Source organism: Myotis nattereri, assembly GCF_964212035.1.
Source record: "Myotis nattereri genome assembly, chromosome: 14".
In the NCBI taxonomy this organism is placed as follows: Eukaryota; Metazoa; Chordata; class Mammalia; order Chiroptera; family Vespertilionidae; genus Myotis; species Myotis nattereri.
In genome coordinates, this window is record NC_138089.1 from 57,433,188 (window position 1) to 57,460,297 (window position 27,110).

Below are 27,110 nucleotides of genomic sequence, written 5' to 3' on the forward strand. Positions count from 1 at the left end.
AATGTACATACTTTTCATCTACTTGTACAGCTTTAGAAAAGCGTTTGTTACGAGAACCAAGATGGCGGCATAGGTTAACGCCTGAGTTTGCTGCTTTGAACAACTACTTCAAAAGTGAAACTAAAAGACTGAACGGACATCACCCAGAACCACTGGAACGCTGGCTGAGTGGAAGTCCTACAACTAGGAGGAAAGAGAAACGCATACGGACACTCAGAGGAGGCGCAGTGCTGAAGTCAAATTCTGAGGTGCGGAGTGCGCGCGCGGAGCGGGCTGGCGGCGGAGGGCGCGGTTGGCGTTTTCAATCGGGAGGGAGTCGCAGACTCTGAGCTCCAGATCCGGGCGAGTCTTTAGGGACCCAGACTCAAACGGGAGAAGCAGGACTGTCTGGCTTCGGTCAGAGCGAGTGCAGCTTTCTCTCCGAGCTTTGCAGCGGGTGCTGGGACTCAGAGAGGCAGAGCCCCTGGGGACAGGACTGAGAGCCGCCATAACTGCTCTCTCCGGCCCACCCTGTTGATCCTGTGCGACCCGCCCCGCCCAAGCCCTGCACAGAGGCATTTGCCGGATAGCCTCAGGCAAACGCCAGATTAGCACCTCCCTAGAGGACAGAAGTGCTCTCACTGCTGACACAGCTGATTCTCATAGCCACTTGGCCTGGAGGTCAAACCCTCCCTGGAATTAGCTACAACAATCAAGATTTAACTATAAAACCACAAACAAAGACCACTAGGGGGTGCACCAAGGAAGCATAACAAAATGCGGAGACAAAGAAACAGGACAAAATTGTCAATGGAAGATCTAGAGTTCAGAACCACACTTTTAAGGTCTCTCAAGAACTGTTTAGAAGCCGCCGATAAACTTAATGAGATCTACAAGAAAACTAATGAGACCCTCGATGTTATATTGGGGAACCACCTAGAAATTAAGCATACACTGACTGAAATAAAGAATATTATACAGACTCCCAACAGCAGAACAGAGGAGTGCAAGAATCAAGTCAATGATTTGAAATGCGAGGAAGCAAAAAACACCCAACCGGAGAAGCAAAATGAAAAAAGAATCCAAAAATGCGAGGATAGTGTAAGGAGCCTCTGGGACAGCTTCAGGCGTACCAACATCAGAATTATAGGGGTGCCAGAAGATGAGAGAGAGCAAGATATTGAAAACCTATTTGAAGAAATAATGACAGAAAACTTCCCTCACCTGGTGAAAGAAATGGACTTACAGGTCCAAGAAGCGCGGAGAACCCCAAACAAAAGGAATCCAAAGAGGACCACACCAAGACACATCATAATTAAAATGCCAAGAGCAAAAGATAAAGAGAGAATCTTAAAAACAGCAAGAGAAAGAAACTCAGTTACCTACAAGGGAATACCCATACGACTGTCAGCTGATTTCTCAACAGAAACTTTGCAGGCCAGAAGGGAGTGGCAAGAAATATTCAAAGTGATGAATACCAAGAACCTACAACCAAGATTACTTTATCCAGCAAAGCTATCATTCAGAACTGAAGGTCAGATAAAGAGCTTCACAGATAAGGAAAAGCTAAAGGAGTTCATCACCACCAAACCAGGATTATATGAAATGCTGAAAGGTATCCTTTAAGAAGAGGAAGAAGAAAAAGGTAAAGATACAAATTATGAACAACAAATATGCATCTATCAACAAGTGAATCTAAGAACCAAGTGAATAAATAATCCGATGAACAGAATGAACTGGTGATTATAATAGAATCAGGGACATAGAAAGGGAATGGACTGACTATTCCTGGGGGGGAAAGGGGTGTGGGAGATGCGGGAAGAGACTGGACAAAAATCGTGCACCTATGGATGAGGACAGTGGGTGGGGAGTGAGGGCGGAGGGTGGGGCGGGAACTGGGAGGAGGGGAGTTATGGGGGGAAAAAAGAGGAACAAATGTAATAATCTGAACAATAAAGATTTAATTAAAAAAAAAAAGAAAAGCGTTTGTTTATTTGGAAGTAAAATAGAAAAGTTAAAAATGCCCATTTTCCTCTACTAAGGAATATGAAGACGTGGTTGTTTAAAAGACACCCTAAGCGCAGTTGGTGATAAGTAGACAACAACCACGAGAAAGGGAAATTCATTTCTTTGACTGTTACGACCTGATATCAGCGTTCCTACTGAATGCGAACAGCACTGTTCTAGAAGGCTGCGAGGAGACACGTTTCATGAGATTGGTGCTTGTGCATTGTAAGCCAAATCCATTTTCAATTACATAAATCGTCTGAGTTCTCAGCCTTATAAGTCAGATGTTTCTGTACTGGTATGTACTGTCGGCAATATATGGACACACATGGGCCTCTCTAAGTGACTCTATTTTATTCCTCTGTAATCGCGAGATTCAATCAGGGTCATGGCTAAGTAACCCTAAGCAATCACCCGATTCAGCGACATAAGCAGAGGACGTCTGTGGGGCCCATACACCAGCTTCATGCCTTGTAAACAGAAATAATAGGTTGATTGGATTTTTCTAACCGTAATCTGGTACTTTGATATCGCGTGTTCTCAGTATTAAATATATTCTGTTGATTGAATTCCTGTCCACTGGGAACAGACAATCTAACATATAACTAGAGGGTCTTTTCTATTCTTCCAGATTTTTTAGGACCTTTCATTAGGCTAAAGTGGTGGTTGAAGTGACATTCTCAGCATGTGACACTTCGGTATCCGATACAGCCATTCAATGCTGTGTGGGTGTGTGGATACATGAGACATAGAATGTTCCAGAAAAACACCTATGAGAGGTAGAGGGCAAAGGCCGGACTTTAAAATCGAGTGAGCACACCCTACAGGGCCCAGAGATGCAAAGTTTGGCGGCCGGGAATGGCTGCCTACAAGAAATGTCCCCACCAGACTGACATCACCGGCCTCCCCTAGCTGCTGCCAGCCTCTCCCTTGATTGACTGTTTATTGGTGGGATGACAGACCCGCAGCCCGATCGGCATCCATACCGCATCCTTCTGAAATTGCTTCTCTCTCTCTCTTTCAGATCACACTACCATTTTTCAGACCCCAGCCTTCTACCTCACACACGCACTAGAAATGTGTTTTGACATTTTGTAACATGGTGCTTACATTATTGCACGAATTCCCCCATGATGGCACCTGAGGTGACCGGGATGGCAGGTGAGGCCACCCCGTGCTCCTCCCTTAACTGGGGGGTTCCCAGTCATCAGCTCAATGGTTGAGCGTCAACCTGTCAACCAGGAGGTCACAGTTCAAGTCCCAAGCAGGGCAATGTGTAATGTGTCCTCTGGAGAATTTGCAGGTCGTCTTGCCCAACGGCCTCCCACACCACAATGTACCAGAGAAATGCATCCAAACAAGCCCCATGCGTGCGTGGAGTCACACGGAAAGTCAGAGACAGTACCCAGGCCAACAGCTCAGGGGTGGAGATGAAGGCTAGTCTCAGAGAGGCCTCAGGGGACAAGAGCACAGGGTTTAGAAGAGGGGATGTTAGTGTTGGTTTCAGGGAGATGAAGCCGCTGCCTCCACACCCAATTCCGTCTTCTTCTGCATGTCGACAGCCTCCCATGGGTACACGCACCAGAGAGCACCGTGCGTGTGGTACCTGCTTGTTTCTGACATGTTTGGTCCAATAAATGACAGCATCAGAACTTCTCATTTTCCCCTGAGCAACCCAAATGTACTCAAATGGTAAACAGCGAGAGAGGGGGCTTTTGCTGTTTTAAGCTCTCTGAGTACCATTAAGTTCTATAAAGCTAATCTGCGTAGGTAGTTTTTTTCATTTCTGATCTCGTCTAACACTTATTTCAATATTGGAACAACCAGGGAGATGCCTCCTTTTATTTGCATGGTTTTCCTTTTAGTGTTTATGTAAATGAGAGGAAAACCAATTCCAGGAGGGACATTAGAACAGTCATGTCACTAGTGCTACTCTTGGGAACCACTAGGAAAAAAATGGATTTGTGTAAAAAGGGAAGTTATAGAACATCATCTACCTTGAGAGATGAGCTGTGTGCTCTTTTTTTTTAAAAATACATTTTTGTTGATTTCAGAGAGGAAGGGAGAGGGAAGGAGAAATAGAAACATCAATGATGAGAGAGAATCGTTGATCGGCTGCCTCCTGCACACCCCCCATTGGGGATCGAGCCCACCACCTGGGCATGTGCCCTGACCTGGAATTAAACCATGACCTCCTGGTTCATAGGTCGACACTCAACCACTGAATCACACCAGCCAGACAGTAGTCATTGATTTAAAGTCCCAGTTCATGCTTTTGAAATCTATTTATACCAGGCAATATTCATTTGCATAAAATAAATGTCTTCTTCCTTGACCTTGTTACCATTCCTGACATTACATAATAAACCCTTTTGATTACATGTGCACGTCCACATACAGGTAGAGGCATATTTCCCAAACATGGAGTTGGACCATGGACTGAAAGGCCAAGATTAATTTTTTGTGCAACTTTTCTGGTCAAAGTCCCATCCCCTCTATCTTCTCTTCACTCACCTAAAAAGTCAATTGCACCACAAGAAGATTGGTTAGTAGCAATAATCTCAGTATTCCAGGAATAAAAATCTTTGCTGAGGTCCTATCTTTAGGGAAGGCACTGTTGGTATTTCAAGGCTAATGCATAACCCTCTAACAGACACAGGGGTTTAATAATTGAGACGGAGCTGTCCCCCACCTCCGCCCACCTCACACCTCCACACTCATCCAAGATTCCCCCCACGACCCCGATAACTGATGCTAATACCATGGAATCCTGTCCGCTCTGGGTGATACCCGGCCTGGGAAACGTGCCTCTCTCCATGTGGGACAAACTAGATTTGCCTGAGAGTGTCATGCTCCCGGAAGCAACTCTCAGCCAACACGGGATGGAGAACGGATAAACGGAACCCCATCCTCAGCTGGGAAAAGCGAACGTTGTTTGGTACCCAATTCTCCCCACGGAGACTGAGGCCCGCGGGACCACACTGACACCTGGCCGGAGAGCAAACCTTTCCTGGCTTCCTTCTCCCTCTTAGTAAGCCCCTTCCCTCCCAGGGTGGCAGGGATTCACCTCCCAAGGAAACTCCTTGCTTTCAAGTCCTTGACTCACAGTCTACTTTGAGGGCCACTCAGAACAAGGAAATAGCATGTCATCCATAGAGGAGTCCACCTTTGTGAAAAGATGCCCCTTAGACAGGTGAGCCTCTGCCCCCGGGCCCACAGGCACCATCCGTCTCTCTCTAAGCTGGTTTATAGCAGCTGCTACACAGGGGCTCAGCTGAGAGTTGGCGGCAGTGAGTCCTTTCTCAATGAAGATGGGACTTACTATGTTATTTTGTCTGCAGAGAGTCTTGGAATGTAAACAATAGAGTTGAAATCATAGGATATAAAGAACAGTAGTTGAGCATTGACCCATGAACCAGGAGGTCATGGTTGGATTCCTGGTCATGGCACATGCCCAGGTTGCAGGCTTGATCCCCATTAGGGGGTGTGCAGGAGGCAGCTGATCAATGATTCTCTCTCATCATTGATGTTGCTGTCTCTCACTCCCTCTCTCCTTCTCCCTTCCTCTCTGAAATCTATATAGTTATAACAGCAAAGGAACTGAGAACTCTTTCTTTTTCTCACCTGGGAGGTGGACCCATTAAGGGGGAGGCAGACCCTGGGGGTGTTTCCAAAAGGTAATTTCTGCTAAGACCTGCTCTGCCATCTCCCTTGTGATGGAAGTTCCTGTCACTCCAGGAGGTGTTGTCTTGGGTCCTCCCTGTAAATGGCATGTCGGCAGGGGGGATGGGACAGCATGACACCTGTCCTGGGAATTCAGCATTTGAGCTCAGAAGTAGTCCCGCCCAGTCTGATGGTCATGTCTCCTGCCCAGTCCCGCCCTGGAATGCAGAGCAGGAGGGAGGGTCTTGCTGGGACTGGCGGGAGTGGTGGGTGGGCTTCCAGGGGAACCATTCGCCCTCACAGTCTGCCTGAGACTGCAGGGCTGTTCTCCCCAAGTTCATGGGAGCGTGAGTGCTCAGTGAAGGGAGGGGAGTCCCCAAAGGCAGAAAAGCAAATTCAACCTTTATTTTGACTTGAGTCGTGAGTGAGTACAGTGTTCACTGCTCACGAGACTCAAGTGAAGCTAACAGGCGAGAATGGATGGGGACCACCTTCTCTGCTGGCGAGGTAACCGCGGGCTCTGTGCACCCGGGGGCCTCCGGGGACTGAACCGTTAGAGGCGGCCATTCATCACACTCTGAGGGGGGAGGTGGGGAATTTCAGTAAATGCTGGATCAAGGCAGTTCAGTCTTCCCAGAACCAATAAAAACGCCCTTTGCCTTCTCTCCTCTCTGTTACAAGTAATTGCTATGCATCGCGCAATGGGTGTCTTGGAAGTAGTCACAGAGCGTCGGCGTCCTGAGGATGGAACGTTGGAAGGAAGAACGTAGCCATCCGTCATTGGCATTCATGAGAAAACCCGCACTCGATGTTTGAAAGGCAGGTCCCCGGGAGGCAATAGAGAAATCAGGAACAATATTGGGCCAAAAATACGGCTCGGCCGGGTCGGCAGGGAGTTGGTGTCAGGCGGTGTGAAGGGAGCGGTTTGGAGAGGGGAGCTGTACAGGCGCTGCTGTGCGTGTGCTTATTTATAGGGGAACACGCCCCGCGGAGCCGCTTGTTCTGGGAACAGACGGCACATTAGGCCCGAGGCGTCTCCAATAGGCAGTTGTGCTTCTAATTCTTCTCCTCTAAAACCTCTGAGTCCCATCTTGCCACAGGACCAATATGTTCGCAAACTCCTCTCTTTTCAAAGTCTGTTTGCCACCAACACGCCCCCCAAATGGGTTGTGCTGGGTACCGCGTTCCACGTGGGAGGCCCTGTGGCAGCCCTGGGTGACCTGGTCGCAGAATCCAACGCCGTCGCCTTTCCCTGGGGAGGCACCGTTTCTGGGGCGGGCAGCCCCGTGGCCCCACGGGTGACACACCTGGCTGCAGGGTGCCCAGCTGTGAGGAGGGGGGCGGGGCTTCAGGGGAGCCGGGGTCACTTTGGTGCAGATGGGGCTGGTCGGGCTGATTCTCTGGACACGAGGCCCGAAGGCAGTGACTCCAGGCTGTGCTGCTGCCTCGCTCCCTCGCTCAGCAGGCCTATTGAGCGGCCTTCCTAGGCGATGATGCTGATTCCAGCAAGAGAGAGCCCTGCCTCTTACAATTATTCCTGTTTCTGGGTGGCTTTGTCACAACCCCTGAAATGATGAGGGCGGCCGACCGCCCAGTCACTGGGTGAAGTCAGGCCATCCCTGTGCCCACGTGTTATTTTTTTCTCTTCCTCCTTTTTATTTGTATTGTTTTCCAGATCCCAGCCCCTCAAGGCAGAGGAATCCCTCAGATTCTGCAGCCACAGGGTTGACAGGTGATCTTGGTTCTCCCAGGAGCCTCCTACTCGGTGAGGGCAGGGCTGCCGGTGGGAGCTCGCACCCGGGACAGGCGGGTGGGAGAGAAGGCGAAGGTCCCATGGTCCCGGGGCTGGGGCCGTGCACTCAGCCGAAGGGGCTGGGGACGTAGGCACAGGTCCCCCCGACGCCTGGCATAACCCCGAGCAGCAGGTGCTAGCTTTCCTGCTGCAATGATCATGAATCGGGGCGCAGAGGCTGTGTGACGTCCTCTGAGGTCACGGTGCTGTGAAGTGGGTTCTGAGAGAGACACCGGACTGTCTGGGTTCGGAGCACCCTCGGCGCTGGCTGAACCCTGCCCCGTGGTGACAGGCTCCGGGCGGACATGCAGCTGGAATGTGCTGCCCTGAAATGCCCACCTTTGACCCAGGTCCGCTCTCCCGAGACACAAACAATAAGTCCAATCCTTCTTCCGGGAGAGCCTTTAACAGCTCCCTCCCCGGGAGCCCTCCCCTCCGCGGGCCAAACACACTCATCTCTGCCCACTGCCCCCGGCCACCAGCCACTCCATCATCCTCGCCCTGCGCCCTGGCGGGGCTCCAGTTTGTGAAAATTCCCCTGTAAGCCAGGCTCCTCAGGGGAGAATAACCCCTATGTGTCTGCAGGGGGCAGATGGAGGCGGGAATAGTGCCTCCCTGCCTGGCCACGGACTTGTGTTCCCATAACCCGGGTCAGACCGCGTTGTTGGCGACTCCGGAAAAGACAAACCAATACTGAACCGGCCTCACATCACCTGGGAGTTTCATCTTTTTTTTGTTTGGTTTGGTTTTCACTTGAATTGATGTGAAATCCCTTTCCCTGTATCCACTCCTATTCTGAATAATTTAGGAGATCACTTTTGTCAAGCGAAGTACCACACAATACATAGTTTTATTAAACACGATGTTATTAGATTTAGGTACTGTTTTGGCCTGGACTGAGTTTTTTTATTTGGCTTCTCTTTAATTTGATAAATGTAGCAAAGCAGGAGGAATTCCCCAGTCCGCTTTTTATTTGGCATATAAAGAAATAAAATTTTGCCCTAACCAGTTTAGCTCAGTGGATGGAGCGTTGGCCTGCAGACTGAAAGGTCCCAGGTTCGATTCCAGTCAAGGGCATGTACCTTGGTTGTGGGCACATCCCCAGTAGGAGGTGTGCAGGAGGCAGCTGATCGATGTTTCTCTCTCCTTGATGTTTCTAACTCTCTATCCCTCTCCCTTCCTCTCTGTAAAAAATCAATAAAATATATTTTTAAAATAAGAAATTAAGTTTTTTTTCCCTCTAAGGCTCAAATACTCCCCAGATAAATCTGTTTATCCTTCCCCCAAAACAAAATAATGTTTCCTATGCATACTTGTTTTCATAGGATGGTTCTGTAATTCTTCTTATGTTATTTGTGCGTGTTCTTTTGTTGTTGTTGAAATGTATGGAGAAGCCAAAATAGTGAAGAGAAAACTAGTCTGCCCCTTGTTGTCTAACATATATGCTTGGCATCTCTGCTTCTACTCATTCTTTGTTTAAAATACATTTTTATTGATTTCAGAGAGGGAGGAAAAAGGAGAGAGTGATAGAAACATCAATAATGAGAGAGAATCATTGATCAGCTGCCTCCTGCATGCCCTCTAGAGGGGATTGAGCCCACAACCCAGTCATGTGCCCTTGACCAGGAATCAAACTGTGACCCCCTGGTTCATAGATTGATACTCAACCACTGAGCCACACTGCCCGGGCCAGAGTGTAGGATTTCTGATGACTACAGCTTGGTGGCTCAGCTAAAAAAATGTAGGAATGACTCTAACTTTTTAAATAACAAATATATTTGCATTTGCTTCGTGTTGTTAACAACTTAGCGTGTAATCACGCCGCCTCCTCCAGGAAGCAGAGCTGCATCTGTGATTGCATGGAGCTGCTGCCTCCTGCCTGGCTGCTCATCCATCCTCTACCTGGACGGCCTGTTTGGAGAGCTGGCCAAACAGGTCCCCTACGAGCGCATTATATCCTAAACACAGAGGCGATGGTGCAATTCATCCCGCCACTGCGCCTGACTCCATGGCGCTTGGCGTTCCCGAGTCTAGCGCGGCTTTTTCAGATCATACATATTTCATTTTTAAATTTGTTATTGATTTACTTTGATAGTAAATAACTCCGTGAATGCTGAGGTGGGGAATCCGTTGTAAAAATTATGATGAGTCTCCTGCTCTGTCTGGCCCTGGGTTGTTTTTGTTTTGTGTTGTTTTTATCTGATGGGTATGGAACAGTGGGGCTACCTGGAGAAAATGGATTTGGGATTTTTAATTTATCTGATGTAGTTAATTAACTGGCCAATTAAAACTAAAAGGGCCGTTAGTACTGAGCACATTTGTTCTGATGATGAACACGCCGTCGGAGAACAGGTCTGGATCCCGCGATGAAATTCTTCCACGTCCGACCGAAGGGGCTCTGAGTAGAGGAAGGAAGGCCGTCACGGGCGACGCGCCTGCAGCGTGGTTTCCTCTTGTGCTAACGCAGCACAAGCAAGACAGGAGGGCGAGGAATGGCGGCATCTTACGTACTCTCCCTCCGGCGGCCCTTCTCTCGCTCTGTATCACCTAAGCCATTTCGTGGCCGTTCCTTCTTCCCACATCCAAGGTGAGACCATCCTTTCAGAGAGCAGAGGGGCACGACACAGGTGTGGTTTGGAGTGTGCTGGGGGTTCCCATCAGGAGTTACATGTGTGAATGAGCGTAGCCCTCCATCACCACACTGCTGCCACATGCACACACCTGCAGACGGTGAGGGCCTCAGGTGGAGCGACTCGGATACGAACAGCTTCCCTGGCCCCCTTGTCACTCAGTGTGCAGGGCTTGGTCTCCCTCGCATTCACCGTGGAGATGTGGCTGGTGAGCACCTGCTAGGACTCTTGTGCTCCTTTCCAAGGTTGGATTCAGAGCTACCCATGCCACCCACCGGCCCCACGTTCCCCATGCCAAGAGGATGGGAAAACTTTCCTATAAAAGAAAATAATCAGAGATGCCCTCTCTCTTCTGGTCCCTCCCACCGTGCCCCATGGCTGCTGGGCAGACCACAGGGATCCTGGCAACCCCTCCCGGAGTCCCCCGCTGCCTGAGGTCTATCTAGCCAACTCGGGCCCTCCCTCATTCCCCCTGGCTCCCTGGCTACTGCACCACATGTGCACACCGAGGGTCCTATGGCCAGGGGTAACTGGAGCGATGGCTTTCCAGGCCTAAAAAAGTGCTTTTTCTGACCCAAAGAAAGTGTTAGTGTTGTCTGGGTTGAGAAGAACTGGGGTTGGCTATGACCTGTCAGTCAGGGAACCGTCTCTGAATCCTCTCACAGGCCTCTGGGGCCAGAGGCTGGCTGAGGCTGCAACGCGAGGCGAGGGCATTTTAGGCAGGACACTCCCAGGCTGGGGGACTCCAGAACGGGGACCGTTTTCTGATGGACCCCTGGTATTTTGCTGAGTGCCCATACCTGGGTTAGAGGAACGCAGTCCCAGCATCCTTCACCGAGGTCCTCACGGCCAGGTGTGCGGGAGACTTTAGGACGCATCAGACCTCCCGGGAGCTCTCCATCTCTTCAGGGCAGAGAGGAAATACCTTCAGTGTCCAGGACGTACTGTGTTCACTCGGCCTTTCCAGCACAAACGCGTCCATTGGCGGTTCACAAATACAGAGTCGGATTGGGTTCCCGTGAATCTCTATTGACAGAACCGGTGGAGGACCAGATCTGCTCAGGTCTGGTTTGCGGGTCCCTATCTTAGCCTTTAGCGACGTGGGACACTCTGGTTGAATTCAGACGACTCCTTCAGTGGGTGAAGGCTCTATTGTGAGCCAACATTTTCAGTTCAGCAGAAAAACAGAGAAATAGTCATACTAAGTTGAATGAAATGGACCCAAGACCATCACATTAGTTTAGGGCGGTTTTACCACAAAATGAATTTTGTCACCCAACTTATAAAGGTCTTACATATTTCAGAGACTTTAAAATATATATATATATTGGAACTGCCAGAAAGAGATCTTGGAGTGATGCATATCCTTTGTTGTTGTTGTTGTTAATCCTCACCCGAGGATATTTTTCCAGTGATTTTCAGAGAGAGTGGAAGGGATGGGGAGAGACAGAGAGAGAAACAGACCTGAGAGAGACACATCCATTGGTGGGGCATCCCGACCAGGGTGGGGCATCGAGCCTGGAACCCCGGTACCTGCCGTTGACTGGAATCACACCCAGGACCCTTCAGCTTGCAGGCTGACACTGTCCACTAAACCAAACTGGCCAGGGCGATAGATATTCTTTTGCTGAAGTGTGTGAGATGGTTATGTTTGCTTGAAGACATTCCATGAAAGAAAGAGGAAAACGCATGGTCTAAAGGGGACAAAGTCTGTCCAGTAAAACAGAACAATGACCTTAGCTGTTGAACTTAACCAAAATGTGGACACCCGCTTCTAGGGGCCAGAATGATCTGGGAAGATCACCTGACCCGTAGGCCTCTTTGAGGGCGTCGCGAAGTTCTTTTAAGTTTTCTGACTGGCCTCCTCTGCTTTGCCTGGAGCTGTCCTCAGGGTCCGAGGGAAGGAATTCCTGTGGTTGTTTTGCGAGTCAGTGACCAGCACCCATTGTACCTGCTGACCACCTCCACCCCAGTTTGCTGGGAGGACATAACCAGCCTCTTCTGATCTGGTTTGTTCTCATGGAACCAGAGTGTTCTTCCCGGGCGATTTAAACTTTTAAAAAATGGAACTTTTACAAATGGTGACGGATACATAGATATGAGCTACTTGGGCTCTCTCTACAGAGCGTCGCCATGAGGCTCATCTCCTGGGCTTTGCCCTCATGATGGACGCTGAGAAGCAATCAGATGGTCAAGGGCGATATTTGCTATCAACCTATACACTGGGGTGAATCAAGCAATCGGAGACTATTAGAGCTGGGAGGAATGGCAAGGTCATCTCTAGGTCAAACCCTTCCATTCTCCTAGGAGGGCCTTTTTTCAGAGACTGCTACTTCCTTGCCTCATGTTTTTCTTCAATGCATAACCATATACCATATATTTACCTCATATAACTATTTAGCAATGTGTGTGTGTGTGTGTGTGTGTGATTGGTTTTGCTGTTTTGTTAAATGTCCTTGTCTCTCATAAAATAGCAAGAATGGATATAAACACATACATAGATATATACATAAATATTTATTGAAAAAATTATAAATGAATGACTATATGGAATGTTATTTCATTTAAATGTACGAAGTTAAAATGTTTGGTGTCAAATGAAATGGAAGGGTGATGTAAGATATGAGAGAATTTGTGAACGGATGATATCAACTAAATATAACAGATTGACCTAAATATTGTTTATTTGGCCTTTGATTTTTATTCCTTGTTTAAATCTGAAAGCATTAAACTTAGACACTACAAAAATTTAAATTTGAGTAGAGTCATTGTTTTTCAGTTTAAGTTGGAGTAATTAGTACCAGAAAGAAATGAAAGGTTATTAAAATTTAAAAATATATCAGGAAATGATTAAAATATTATCACTTACTAGTTTTACAGTTAAAGTCCACATACTTCCAAAAGCATTTGAAGTCACAGGACAATATTTACACTAAGTTAAAAGTTACCAAAGAGTTCTATTGTTTGCTATATAATAATTTTATCCAATGTGACCTAGCTGAGTTTATTCTGTACTTTTTTGAGATTATGAGTTCCATGAGTCTCCTACCAGATTTGTCTTTGGAAGTAAAGGCCAAGCAAACACTTTATCTGGAGTTCATTTATCATTGGAAAGTATAAATGTCAAAATGAATTAGAGGAAATTAGGACGTATTCCCATAGGAAAATATGTCCATATTTGAAATATCACACTTCCAGAAATTGATGTCCTGCACTGTATTAATTTTACTTCTAGTGACATTAAGCAAAATAATGTTTCCTAATGAGCATATTATATATCTGTGATGTCTATATATATATAAAAGGCTAAGCAACCGTCCTACCATCTGACCAGTAGCTATGATGCACAACGACTACCAGGGGGCAGACACTCAATGCAGGAGCTGCCGAACTGCAGTGACTTGGCAGCGGTGGTTCTTGGGCGATGCACCCTGGAACCAGAGAGGAGGGAGCCCGATTCCAGGGTACATCACCCGAGAACTGCCCTCTCGCAATCCAGGACCCCTCGGGGGATATCAGAGAGCCGGTTTCGGCCCGATCCCCGCAGGCCAGGCCGAGGGACCCCACCTGCTGGAGGGACCCCGCTCACTCTGCAGACACCCTTTGAGCAGTAGCACTGCCGCAGGTGTGGCCGGCCGGGGAGGGACTCTGGGAGGTTGGCTCCAGAGCATTTCCGGCCCGTCTCACCCCATCCAACCCACCAGTCACCTTCTAATTAATATCCTTTCAATGTGCACAAATCCGTGCACCAGGGCACTAGTATTACATAATGCTCTAGTATAATGAATTATATATTAGGAAAAGTGATGATTTCTTTATTTTTCATAAATTAAAGGGGTATTTTTATTTTTATTAAATTTATTGGGGTGACATTGGTTAATAGGTTTAGTGTTTTCTAATAAACACATTCTCAACAACATTGATAAAAACACTATTGATGTTGTTTTCACTTATGTTGATAGAAATATTAAAAAACCCAAGAAATGTATAAAATCACTGTATATATATATATATGTGTGTGTGTGTGTATATATCTATATCTATATCTATATATAGATAGATAGATAGATATATGCAATATTTTATCTCATTTCTAATGGTGTAAAATCAAAAATCAAAATCAAAAACAGAATTGCAGTAGTTGCTTGATTATGTTTTTAATTTTCTTTAACATTTTCAAAACACTAGACTTAAAATTATACTAACAAAAGTTTTAATCCACATGGAATACATTCAATATAAATATCACTTCATTCCAATTCATTAACTGCTACAGCAAATTTGATGGCAAAGGAAATGTTTATCTGAGGTGTGAACCAAAATCATGATACTTTGCCAAATATACACATATGTAAAACATAGAACTTTAGTTGCTTTATTTTGGGTAATGACATTTTAATGTTACCTAAAAATGCAACAATTAATGTATATTTTAAAATATGCATGCTGGTATGTTTGTCATTTCATGACAGTTTTGTTTCTTCCAGACTCTGGAGATTCTGACTGGAAAGCAGACCTTCTTTCCTGCTGAGTTTATGGGAAACTTTGCCTTCAGAAAGTGGAAATGAGGTTGCTATGGAAACTGGTAATTCTGCTGCCACTCATCACTGCTTGCGCAGGTAACGTGTTCTATTGTTATAAGCTTTGATTGATAATCTATTGGCGTTTCATTTTTTTTTCTACGAGTGACACAGTTTTCAAATGTGTAATACATTATTTGAATGACTAAGTGATGAAACTGTGAAGTGAATCTCTATGGCTAATCCAGGGAGTTTAATCCTTTAATAATGTATTAAGTGCTATTTTTTAAACAGAACTAACATTGTTTTAATTATAAATGGTCAAATATTAAACTTTTATAGAAAAGAACAGGATTAAATAATTTTGTCAGCAATAAGCAAGGAAGACCAGCTCCTTTTTTATTTCCTTTATACTGAATTCTTTCAGAAGTTAAAATTGACATATATATTTAGAATTTGGTGTGGCAAAAAAAGGTATATTACACAGAGGAAAACGTGACATAGAATGTTATATCAGAACTAAATTAACTTTTGAAATTTTTCTTTCCATTTCAATGATACATTGATTTGTCCAAGCTAAATATAACAACGTCTGTGTATCAGTTAGCTTTTGCTTTGTAACAAATCACCCCAAATCTGCATGGATGAAAAGAACAAATAACCATGTGTTTAGTTTACAAGTCTGTAAAGTGACGATTTAAAATGGGCTTCCCTGGGCTCTGCCTTTGGTTTTGCTGGGGTGCATTGCACCTGCGGCCAGCGACTGGGTCATCCGGGGCCTGGCTGGTCTAGGACATTCTCAGCTGAGACACCCGTGCCGCCACCGCCCTAGTCCCAGCATCCCCAGCCTCTGTGAGTCTGTGCTCTTCCACACGGGGTGTGCGCGGGGTTCCGACAGAAATCAGTCATGGGCAAGGTCTCCTGCTGTCTAGCCTTGTAGCTGAGACAGTGTCTTCTTCCAGTGAAAGTCACAGGGCCAGTCCGGCTTCACGGATAGGGAAGTAGGTCGCATCCCTTGACGGAAACTGCAAAGTTACACTGCGGAGGGGGCCTGGGGATAGTCCAGGGAGTGACAGTGTCGGCCTTGGTCAATAGCCAGCCCCAGTCTGTGCCGATCATAGCCTTCTCCTCTCAGATGTCTTACCTGTGTGAGTTGTCACGGAGCGTGGACAGGGACTGGGTCCTCTGAATGTCAGAACAGCCCTCCTCCTATCAGACCGGCTGGGCCCTGGGCCCTTTGATTTCCATGTATTCATAACAGGACAGTAAAATTTGGGGAGAAACCCAGCAGCAAACAATCACCCACAGGCCAGGAACACAGTAATTGTAAGAGCCATCTATTTAACAGCATTTCCAAGAAATGGAAAGATATACTGATCTTACAAGCTATGAAAATGCTAAAATATGCAGAAGTCAATCATTGGAATCAGAAAACCTTATAAATAAAGATATCTTCTACCACTGAGAACCCAGTGGCCAGAAGGGCTACAGTCATATTTATCCAAAGTTATTATGTCACTTCCAACTCTGCAACCAAGAATCGAAGTCAAAGAATAATGGCCCTTTTTTTGTTAATAGATTTAAAAGGAGAGAGTCACCAATTGTCCACGTGTGAATAAGAATTCTATTCCTACACTCCAGCTTCAGCGTCTGTAAAAATTTAGCATGCTGCCCTTTAACTATGTATATTGAATCAGCGTGGTATCTCTAAAAGACCTTTTGTGTTTAATTAAAATATACTACTCTTCTCAGATCACATATCAGATCTGAGACATTCTCCAGTTCTTTTGTTAATTTTTATTTATTCAAACCGAATGTGATTCAACATGTCCTTTTGCTTTATTCTAAAGGGAAAAAGTAATCGTCTATCCTTGGTGTATAATTTCCCGGTGAGCGTGCAGGTCGGGCCCTTTTTTAAAGCCACAGCTGTTTGAATAAGATCTTCCTAGCTGCACGCTGCCCAGAGGTGAGGACACCGGCGACTTACACAAAGCGAATCCCTTTACGTCTGTTGTTGATTTAGAGATTTCCAGGCTGGCTCCCTACTTGCAGTCACTACGTTAGTTTATAAAACTACATTAATTATATTGTCCAATGACAGAGTGCTGTTTCTACGCGAATGCATATCTTTGATGTCCCCAAACGTGCTTTTTATTCATTCTGAAAAGGCAAGTCTTCCATTATTGTGCTTTTCCCTTCCTATTTTCCCGACTCTAATCTTCAAAATGTTGACATTGTCAATCTGCCCACACTCTAATTTACCCCTTAAAATTTCACCCCCGGCCGCGTCTCCTGTTTTATTTTTTTAAATGAATGTACAACTTCTCTAGCACTTTTACTATAGACACTGGCCTTTGAGCCTTTCCTCAGAATCCTAATCATCCGGGCATATGATTCTGGGGCATTTTTTCAAATGATCAGTCTTTAAAAATCTTATTATTTTGTTTTGGTATTTTTAGAATATTAGAAGAAAACCAAGGCACATTTCATTAAGAAGCATTATTGTTAATAACAGACTTTTTAATTAGTTCATGAGTGTGTGTGATAGGCTGTCATGGCCCCCCCCCCCCCCAAATAGCCAGCTGCGAAACTCTGGGACCTGTGGATTTTACCTTCAACAGCCACACGGAGTAGACGGAGGGGATGAAGCTAGAGACCATGGGCTGGGTAGGTTGCCCGGGATTTCTGGCTGGGAACTCCACGGAGGGAGGTGGATAGAGGCCAGCAGAGGCCGTGTGAATCCAGGGCGGAGAGGGGCATGGAGAGGTCAGGCTGCTGACCCTCATGTGGAGGAAGGGACCCTGAGCTGGGAGTAGGGGGGCGGAAGCTAGATGGTGGACCAGGCAGGGGAGCAGGTGCACCCACCCTGCACCTGGTGGTGGTTTCCACCTGGGAAACCCCTTTTGGACTTCAGACCAATTAAACTGTGAGAAAACACACGTGTGTTGTTTTAAGCCACCGAGTTGTGGTCATTTTTACAGAAGCCACAGGAACGAACACACTATGTCTCTTCCTCGCTGGACTATACGTCCAGGACGGGGCATGCTTCCCGGCACAGGGCCGGAATTCGGTGGACACTTGTTGAATGAATGAGTGAATGAATGAATGAGTCTCAGTGTTGTTGGTCTTAGTTGGATTCTAGTCAATGAGAACAAAATCAGTCATACCATTTCTTCTGAGGAAGAACGGGTCCCGTCTGTCCTACGCCACTGCCCTGGGTTATGAGGCGATGGTTTTGGAGATGGGACTGTGGTGGTATTGAAAAGTTTCGAACGAGGCCCATTTGAATGTAAACTCCATGAGGACAGGAATTTCCTCCTGTGGGATTCTGCCCCGTCTCCATCACCTAGCAGAGGGGCTGTACACGTTTGTTAAATAAATTAGAGAGAGCAGTCTCCTCAGTTCAGCAGGTGAGTGTCAGTACCTCGGACGTGCGGGGCACCGAGCTAGATGTTCACCTTCAACACACGGGGCCTTGGTCCCTTCCCTCTTCATCTCGCAGCCTCAACACAGAAGCCAGGAGGAAACGGAGAGCCCTGGCCGTGTGCGTCAGTTCCTTGGGTGTCGTCCCATGTGCATGGAGGTCGCAGGTTCGATTCCCAGTCAGGGCACGTGCCCGGCTTGCAGGCTCAGTCTCCAGTATGTGTGTGTGTGTGTGGGGGGGGGGGGGGGTGGCGGGGAGGGGAGGTGTGCAGGAGGCAGCTGATCCATACTTCTCTCTCACATGGATGTTTCTCTCTCTCTCCCTCACCCTTCCTCTCTCTCTAAGAAAAATCAATATAAACATACTTAAAAGAATAATTGCAACAGAGAAATCCAAGTTGCTGCTTGAGTAGCCGAGTAGGGAGCAGGTGACATCACCTGTGTTGTCGGCAACCCTCTGTCCCTTATTCTTCTGGGAAGAATCTTTGATGTGATTGGGGAGCCGCTCTTTCCCGTCAGGCTTTGTGGCTCCCGTGGGTGGGCCGACCTCATGGGTCAGCCACCTGACATGTGACGCCCCCGCACCACCCTGGTGGGTTCCAGATGTGTTCTATCTGGGCAAACACCTGGGGACTTGGCTAAAACAAGATGACAAAGAGGCACCCCCATGTGCTGTCCCAGGGAGCGGGAGGCGGTACCCAGGGCCAGCGCGGGGAGGCGGCCTGAAGGGGGAATTCACGCGGGAGCGAGGGGAGGCACCCTTTCGGACTCGACCTTGGGGACTGTAAGTGACCCAAGCCCACCGGGTGGCCTGGTCCCCTGGAGGCTACTGTCAGCTGAGACCTGTCCCTCCTGGTGGAAGAATCTGGTCTTCTATAGATCAGAACATTTGTTGATGTAAATTTTGGAAGATGCTGAGGTTGAGTTAAAATAGAAACTGGGATCAGCATCTGCTCCCTGCTGGGAATGCGAAACAGAGCAAAAAGGAATGAAAAAAGGCACAGCTTCCCCCTGGGAGGAAGAACAAGCATCAGGGGTTTAATGAGGCTATGATGGCTGATTTTAGCCCCGAGGTTCTGAGCCACCGACAGGCCTTCGGCAGAAGCACACAGTGTTAGCAGAACAATGCAGAGACCAGGGAAGGGAAACTTACAACGCTAAGTCCATTGTTTATTTCTTTTAGGCAATGCATTCATGGGGAGAGTTCATGGAGAGAGACTTTACTCATAAATAAACATGGGCCAGAGTGGTAGTTTTTAAAAATATGGGTTTTTTTTTAGTGATTTTTTTTTTTTTAGAGAGAGGACAGTTGAGAGGAAAGGGAGAGAGAAATAGAAACCTGGATGAGAGCGAAACACCCATCGATTGCCTCCTGCACGCCCCCTACTGGGGTTCAAGCCTGAAACTGGGCCATGTGTCCTGACCAGGAATGGAATGGGTGACCTCTTGGTGCCTGAGTTGATGCTCAAACCCTGAGCCACACTGGGTTGGCTAAATGGCAGTGTTTTAAACAGCCCTCTTGGTCCATGCATTTTTAAGTGGATGATCAGCGTGTGTGTTCTGGCGTAGGCTGAGCACTTCCCTACGAATCCGAATCCTGTAAAACTATGGACTGACCGCCCCCTACCCCCACCCCCCGGCCCCGGTCAGTCCTGAGGTCCTGGAGATTCAGGATGCGACTCGGCTTTTTCCCAGGGCCTCCGTGGGCGTTCTGACCCGGCGGGACCTCGTCAGGGCTTCCCGAGATGGCTTCCCCCCCCACCCCAACCCCACACACACCCCCATGTTCCTTACTCTCCGGACTACACTGAGACTGGAAATCGGAAGAAGTCTTTCCTGAACCATTTGCATGTCACGTCTATTGACAGAAGCACCTTTATTCCTTTCAGAACGTCTCCCAAAGTCATTGATTCTTAAGATGCGAATGAAGTCACTTTGGGGGTGTACATCCATCAAGGAAAGATAAATAAATAAATAAAAACGCTTGTCCTCACGGTGACACAGCTTCGGTTTCACAAATGGCCGAGCCGGAAAGGGAGCCTGGCACCACTCCGCCCCCTCCACCCTCACCGACCTGGCCGGGGAAGCGGGCGTGGACGGCAGGGCCGCTGGAATGTCCTTCTCGCAAACACAGCCTTGCACCGGGCTGAGCCCCGGGATAGATGGACTCCCCAGGGGGAGAGCCGTGAGAAGGTGATGGATCACACGGCCGTCCTTGCAGATCGGCGCCCTCATCAAGCCGCTCTGCTGAGGATCCCAGGGGCACGTCACGGATGGACCCGGGACGCGCGGGATGAGTATCGAACCCGCGCCAGGCAGCCGCACCCGGCAGCCGCCTCCTTCAGACGGACTGTCAGCATAACCGCGCCTGCGGGCACGCGATGCGCGCGGTGTGTTTAAGTCAAGTGACACCCAGGCCGTGTCTAATGGCGAGGGCCTGGCTCAGAAATGCTGAGACGCCCCTTTCGTGCACTGCCTCCCCAGGAGGGGGTTCCCGGATGACCAGCGCTGCCTCCAGTCATTCATCCTGAAACCCTAAGTGACATTGTGTTCCAGGGCGGATAGCAGCGTGGGAACCGCGTTCTGCTGTGTCGGCATCGGGAGGGGATGCAGGCGACGTGTCCGTGAGGACGTGGGCTCTTGGGAGCTCACGTTGTGGTTTAGGTTGTATTTTATCTCAAGTTGTATCTGTCCGTTCCTTCCCAGCCTCAGGGTTATCCGTCAACCCAACCCCCATTCCCTGCCCCCAAGACTCTTCTAGAAGCTTCCCAGGCGTCCCCTGTTCTGAGATATCCTCTGTGTCCTCCCCAGGATGTCGCCTATGGACACAGACTCCCACGCAGACAAACCTACCTGAGGACACCGATGTTGTCACTACCCTGTGACAGATCCCGTCTCCTGGGACATTGTTCAAACCATCTAATCAAGCATCCAAATTCAATTTCCTTCCACAAATATTGAAAGTTCGCCAGTTAATTCAATCCAACCTGCATCCTGAGCCACGTCTTCCCTCCTCCTTCCCTCCTGGGTCCCTCATCACGGGCTGTCCTCCTAGCGAGACCCCCACACGGCCTGTCTCGGTCCCACGTCTCTGTTCGTACGAATGTCTGCACCTGCAAGGACCTGCTCCAGGTCCGGGTTCTCCTCCTGAACCCAAACCCAACCTTTCTCAGCCATGTTCACATGGGACCTCCACTCGCAACAATCCTCCAAGCTTCAAATAAGTCCGCTTTCTCCTTGCCTCTCATCCATGAAGAGGAATTTTTATCACTCCCACATCTGTGCTTAAGAAGAGGTCCCTTATCTCAGACATATTCTCATTCTGAGGACTATAGATGATTTATTTATTGAAAATAAGTTAGCCCTGGCCAGTGTCCCTCGATGGTTAGAGCCACACTGGGTCTCGGGGTCCATTCCTGGTCAAGGGCACATACCTGGGCTGTAGGCTGGATCCCTGGCCCTAGTCAGGGCAAGCGCAGGAGGCCACTGATTGGTGTGTTCCTCTCACATTGATGTGTGTGTCTCTCTCTGTCTCCCTCCTCCCGTCTTCTCTCTCTAAAATTCAATGGAAAAAGTATCCTCGGTTGGCCATTAACAAATAAGTAAATACGCTTACAGTCACAGCGCTCAGTTCTAAAGGGAAAAGGAAAGCTGACCTTTCATGTTGGATGGGCCACACCCCGTGCCCTGTGCCTTCTGCTTTACAAGGTGCCTGACCTGCTCCGTGTCCTCAGAGCGGGAGAGGGGCCGGGGAGGGCCGATCGCCTCCCTGTGCAGCTGGAGACACCGAAGGGCAGCGGCAAGGACCCTCGAGTCCCCGGCACGAGGAAGCGGCCGAGGCTGTGGTGAGGCCGAAGCTCGGACGGAAGCCTTCCTCAATGTTGATGCAGGACGGCGCCGCTGGCCCGGATCAGACGTGTGAGCGGGCGGCCTTTTAAAGTCGGCGTGGCCTGGGCCTCGAGACTAGCTTCTGCCCAGAGCGTGGTGCGACTTAAAGAGCTAGTCTCCAAAATTCCGTAACCAGCAGCGAGGAGCAATAGCTATGAGCCTGTACACCCATCATGTTGACATGTGTGTTACATGCAAAGCATTTGCAGCACCGAACATATTAGGCAAATAGACAGGAATGGGATCCCGAGCATTGCCTTCCCTCCCGTGAGTAGCTCAGCTTGCCTGGCCTCCCGCTGGCGACCAGGTGTGTGCGAGAGGAGGACAAGGAGGCACGCGGGTGCTCTTCCCTGCCCGACCCCACGGCTCGCTGCGGGGCCGGGGCCGGGGCTGGCCCGTGTCCCCGTCTTCAAGCTCATGGCTTAGCCTGCCTGTCCTCAAAATGGTCAGTCCGTTAATTCAGCGAGTCGCTCAGACCCTCCAAACAGCAGCTAGTGTGGGGAGACGGCCTGAAGCTAATCCCCAGCAGCCCACGCGCGAGAAGGTGAACGGCCACCTGTCATCGCCCGCTCCTCCCGATCCACACCGCGATGCGGCAGGAGGCTGCGTGACGGTGAGCGGACACGGAACCAGGCAGCAAGAGGACCCGGGAACGTGGCTCAGCGAGAGCTGCTGCCCCACATGTCCCTCCTCCGTACGGTTCTGGGTTCAATTTCACCTAAAAGGGGGAAAGAGACCCGACCTCTCGAAGCCCCACGCAAACGGCTGTGGAGAGAGGAGCTGAGAGCCCGTCCGGGCTTCTCCTCCGTGTCCAGCTCTCGCGCCGTCCACTGGCACCGATGGCCGATGGCACCCCCAGGCCTCTCAGGTCTCAGAGGCCACCGTCCCCACGGCTCCCTTCCCACACCCCCTCCCCGCCTGCCGCTGGGCTTCCGGCTCTTCAGACCCCCTTGCTAGACTGGCCGTGCCCACCTGCTCTGGTGCCCAGGAGGGCCGGTGGGTGACATCGCCGTGACCCTACGCTCCCCATGAGGACCTCGGTTCCCCAGCCCCTCGGATACCTGCCCCTGGCTTTCCTCCTGAAGTAAACCTCCCGCGTTGGCCACGGTGGGTTTGCTTTCCTGACTGAGACCAGCGCAGTTGGGGTTTGTCACAGGCGGGGACAATGTCGAAAGCCCCGCACGGCGGCTTCCCCAGCGGTGCCTGGAGAATGTGGGAGTTCCTGGGGACCTGACTCCCCACGTTCCGTGTGACCTGTGACAGGTGTGGTGAATGAATCCTTTGCAAACATCAGGGGCGCAGAATGCCGAGCGTTTTGTGTTTGTCTGTCTCCGCTTCTGTCTATAGAAACCTACAGTCTCCCTGGGCCCTCTTGTTCTCCAGCAGCCGTTCCTCCTCACTACCCTAGCCTCTTTTATAAAAATATATTTTTATTGATTTTAGAGAGAAGGGGAGAGGAAGAGATAGAAACATCGATGACGAGAGAGAATCATTGATCGGCTGCCTTCTGCACGCCCCTACTGGGAATCAAAGGCTGCAACCCAGGCATGTGCCCTTGACCGGAATCGAACCTGGGACCCTTCAGTCCACAGGCCGCTCTATCCACTGAACCAAACCAGATAGGGCCCATCTCTGTCCTTTAGGTTGGTAAGGTCACCCCTGGTGAGCTGCCTGCATTTCTCAGCAGCAATCTCGTCACTTTGCAGCAGGGTTGACACCTGTGTCACAGGTGGGTTTCACATCTGACTTCACTGGTCTAGACGCGCAGGAATGCAAAGTGCTGAGCGCGGAGCTCGGGGTGGCTGCCGGGGTCCTGCAAGGGCAGAGCTGAGAGCCGTGTAGATGCTAAAAGTTGGCGCGTCACCCATGGCCAGTGCCCAGCACAGCTGGAAGGTGCTCAGAGCTGGCAGGGCCTGCCCGTCATCTTGGTCCGCTGGGAGATGTACTATCTTTCTTTGATCCCAGGGCTCTGGGTGACGATTTCTTCCTGCTCTAAGTCAAATACCCAGTGTCAGAAAGGGCAGGTTCCTTCTCAGTGATCGTAAGTGAATAACTGGCCTGTGATGACCACAGAGCGAACCCCAAATTTAAAGGAAGGAGTAATTACAGATGCCAGGAAGAAAGGAGAGAAGTGTGAAAATGCAGATGAAGTCACCCAGAATTTTGTTTCAGAACTTTGGCTACAGAAACAATCGATCTCCTACCCATAAACCAGTTTCTCAACCTCCTAGTTCTCACCTGACACTCCATCAGCTTTGGGACCAGATCTTGCCGGCGCATTGTGGAATGTCTAGTAGTATCCCTGGCCTCCGCCCACTCGATGCCAGAGACACCCACCCCACGCACAAGGCCTGAGGATCAAAAATGTCTCCAGACTCAAGAAGTCCATGGGGAGCAGGAGCGCCCCCTGTGGAGAACCCCTCTGCATGCTCTTGATTTAAGATCTCTCCCTGGTCCTAGGCAACCTTAAGTGATGCTCTGCCTTCCAGTAAGACCCAGCCTCCGATGTTACATCATCCAAACCTCCTACAGCTGTGCGTCTTCTGACCCTGGGACCCTGCCCTGTGGGCCTCGTCTCCATGGAGATTGCCGGCGGCTTCAGGAGCATCTCCCCTCAGACTCTCTCCCCTTCTGAGCTCCGGGAGCATGAGCTGCATGAGCTTTCTGCTTCTCTCCTTCCTGACTTTGCACCTACTTCCTCAGAGGTGCTTAAAAAGAGTACTTTTCACTTCTCTGAACCCTAATTCACTCTTTCAGCCGTTTCTGAGGGTCTCCCAAACGGCAGGATGATTGCTGTTGGCTCCTGCAAGTACTGCTGGTTATAAAAACCTAAAAACCAAGACAGGCTTTAACCATAAAAACCGTGTACTAGGAAGGAGGAGGCTAAGACAAAAGGGAAGTAACAATGACGAAGCATCTACCATGTGTGAGCCTCTAAGAAGCCCATACACATTATCTCATTTCATCCTTACAGCAAAACTTTTCCACGAAGAAACTGAGATGAGCCTGGCCGGTGTGGCCCAGTGGTTGAGCATCCAAGTATGAACCAGGAGGTTGAGGTTCAATTTCTCTGTCAGGATTGTGGGCTCTATCCCCACTGTGGGGCGTACAGGAGGCAGCCAATCGATCCATGATTCTCTCACATCATTGATGTTTCTCTCTCTCTCTCCCTCTCCCTTCTTCTCTGAGATCAATAAAAATATATTTTTTTATAAAAGAAACTGAGATGAGGTGAAGTTGCAGCATGTACTGTAGGTACACAGATCCCCCAGATTGTCCCACCTGAGCCCACACTCTGTGCCCACCTACGTGGACCCTTCCCACTGGCATTCAGGAATTCCTGTGGAAGGTGGGGACAGCCCGCGGGGACCTAGTGTGTGTGTGTGTGTGTGTGTGTGTGTGTGTGTCTCACCATGGAACCCATGCTTTTGAAATGTGAACCATCCCCCTATAAACCTGCACCAACTGTGTCCCAGAGGGTCCCAGACCACAGTCAGGCTTTCCCGTAAGCATCTCGCCTGCCTGCGCTCGGAGCGAGGCAGGTTTCTCTCTGCAGAAATGCCAGCAGCCAGCTGTCTCTTTGTAGATGATTTAGAGGCAGCCGGCCTCCAGGCTGCGAGTCTGCCAGCGCCTAGCCGGCCATCCATCACCAGAGGCAGCCATCACTCGAGGCGCACATCTTCCAGGGGAAGAACTGCGGCCGGGGACGGGTTCAGGCCAAGGTCTCTGCTCGCGGGATAGAGAGAGGACGTGGGGCCAGGCCTATCGCCCTCGGATCAGCCCTGTGCTCTTGCTCATTTAACCTCCTGCTCTCCCACCTGGAGGTGCCTCCCGCCGGCCTCCCTGCCCACCGGGCCGCCTCCCCCGGCGAACCTTCAGGGGAGGACACGCCGAAGAACTTCTCTCCGAGGGTTTGGCTCCTCACTGCCGTTGCGGGCAGTCACATGCTGTCTTCTCTCTTCTCTGCCGTGGGCGCTCATCAGTCCAGATGTGCCCATCGCTGCTTCTGTTTTGTTTTCTTAATTTTTTTTGTTGATTTCAGAGAGGAAGGGAGAGGGGGAGAGAGGTAGGAACATCAATAGAAGAATCATTGATTGGCTGCCTCCTGCACGCCCCACACTGGGGATTGAGCCTGAACCCCAGGCATGTACCCTGACCAAGAATCAAACTGTGACCTCCTGGTTCACAGGCCGATGCTCAACCATTGAGCCACGCCAACCAGGCTCCTAGTGATGGTTGTAGAGGCGTAGGAGACAGCAGTAGCCCTGTAGCCTCTCGTTCTGCGAACTTGCCCACATGTACACCGCTGTAACCTTGGTCTCCACCTCCGTGAGGTGCGGATGACAACACCTACCTCACTCGTGAGGGTTAAATTCCCCGCTATTTGCTGAATGCTTTGTGAATCAGACACAATTACCCTAAAGCCTGTTATTATAATCATGTCGGGTTGATTATTCTCGTCCACTTGCTGGAATTGTTCTATTGACTCCACATTTCCGCAACGTCCTCGCCTTTGTTTCCTACTTTGCTTTATTATAACTGCTCACCGGGTCATAGCCATTTGCAGCTCCGTGTGAATCAAAACGGGAGCCTCAGCACCCGCCACCGGCACGCCCACTCTGACCTTTTCCCCTTGGATGCTGGCATCCCGGAGCCTTTCATCCTCTCTAATTCCCTTCCATTTTCACAGCTCACGGGAGCAGTGCTGTTTTCTTTGATAAGATCGCTGAAGGTGACCCGATGTTCTCCAGAGAGGCACACTGAGTCCAACTCACCCCCCACACCCACACCCCGGAGGGCAGGGATCTTGGAGTTGCTCTCTAGATGGAGGTCAGGTGAGGCGGAGCTGACCCCTCAAATACGCGGTTACTCCTGCAGCCAGCCTCAAGTCATGCAAGCTGCTTCAGTTATTCTAAATCATTGCTCTTTTGAGATGTCTTCTTGTTTTACAAAGAAAATTGAAAAAAATGTTTTTATAACAAGAAATATAGAGTTGTGCATGGCCAGTGTTGCTCAGGAGGCCATGGTTCGATTCCCGGTCAGGGCACATGCCCAGGTTGTGGGTTCAGTCCCCAGTAGGGGGCGTGCAAGAGGCAGCTGATAGATGATTCTCTCTCATTATTGATGTTTCTATCTACCTCTCCCTCTCTCTTCTTCTTTCTCTAAAATCAACAAAAACAAATTTTAAAAAAGAGAAATATATGGTTT

At 49.3% G+C, this 27,110-nt stretch overlaps 1 protein-coding gene across 1 annotated transcript in view; it reads left to right on the forward strand.

The window, feature by feature from the left end:
• CNTN6 (contactin 6) overlaps positions 1-27,110 on the forward strand; it is a 158,615-nt gene that overhangs the window by 22,205 nt on the left and 109,300 nt on the right. Inside the window, exon 2 of the mRNA XM_081106269.1 lies at positions 14,559-14,690. Within this exon, the coding sequence (XP_080962395.1) occupies positions 14,636-14,690 (55 nt within the window). The 5' untranslated portion in view covers positions 14,559-14,635. The remainder of the gene's footprint in view (positions 1-14,558; positions 14,691-27,110) is intronic.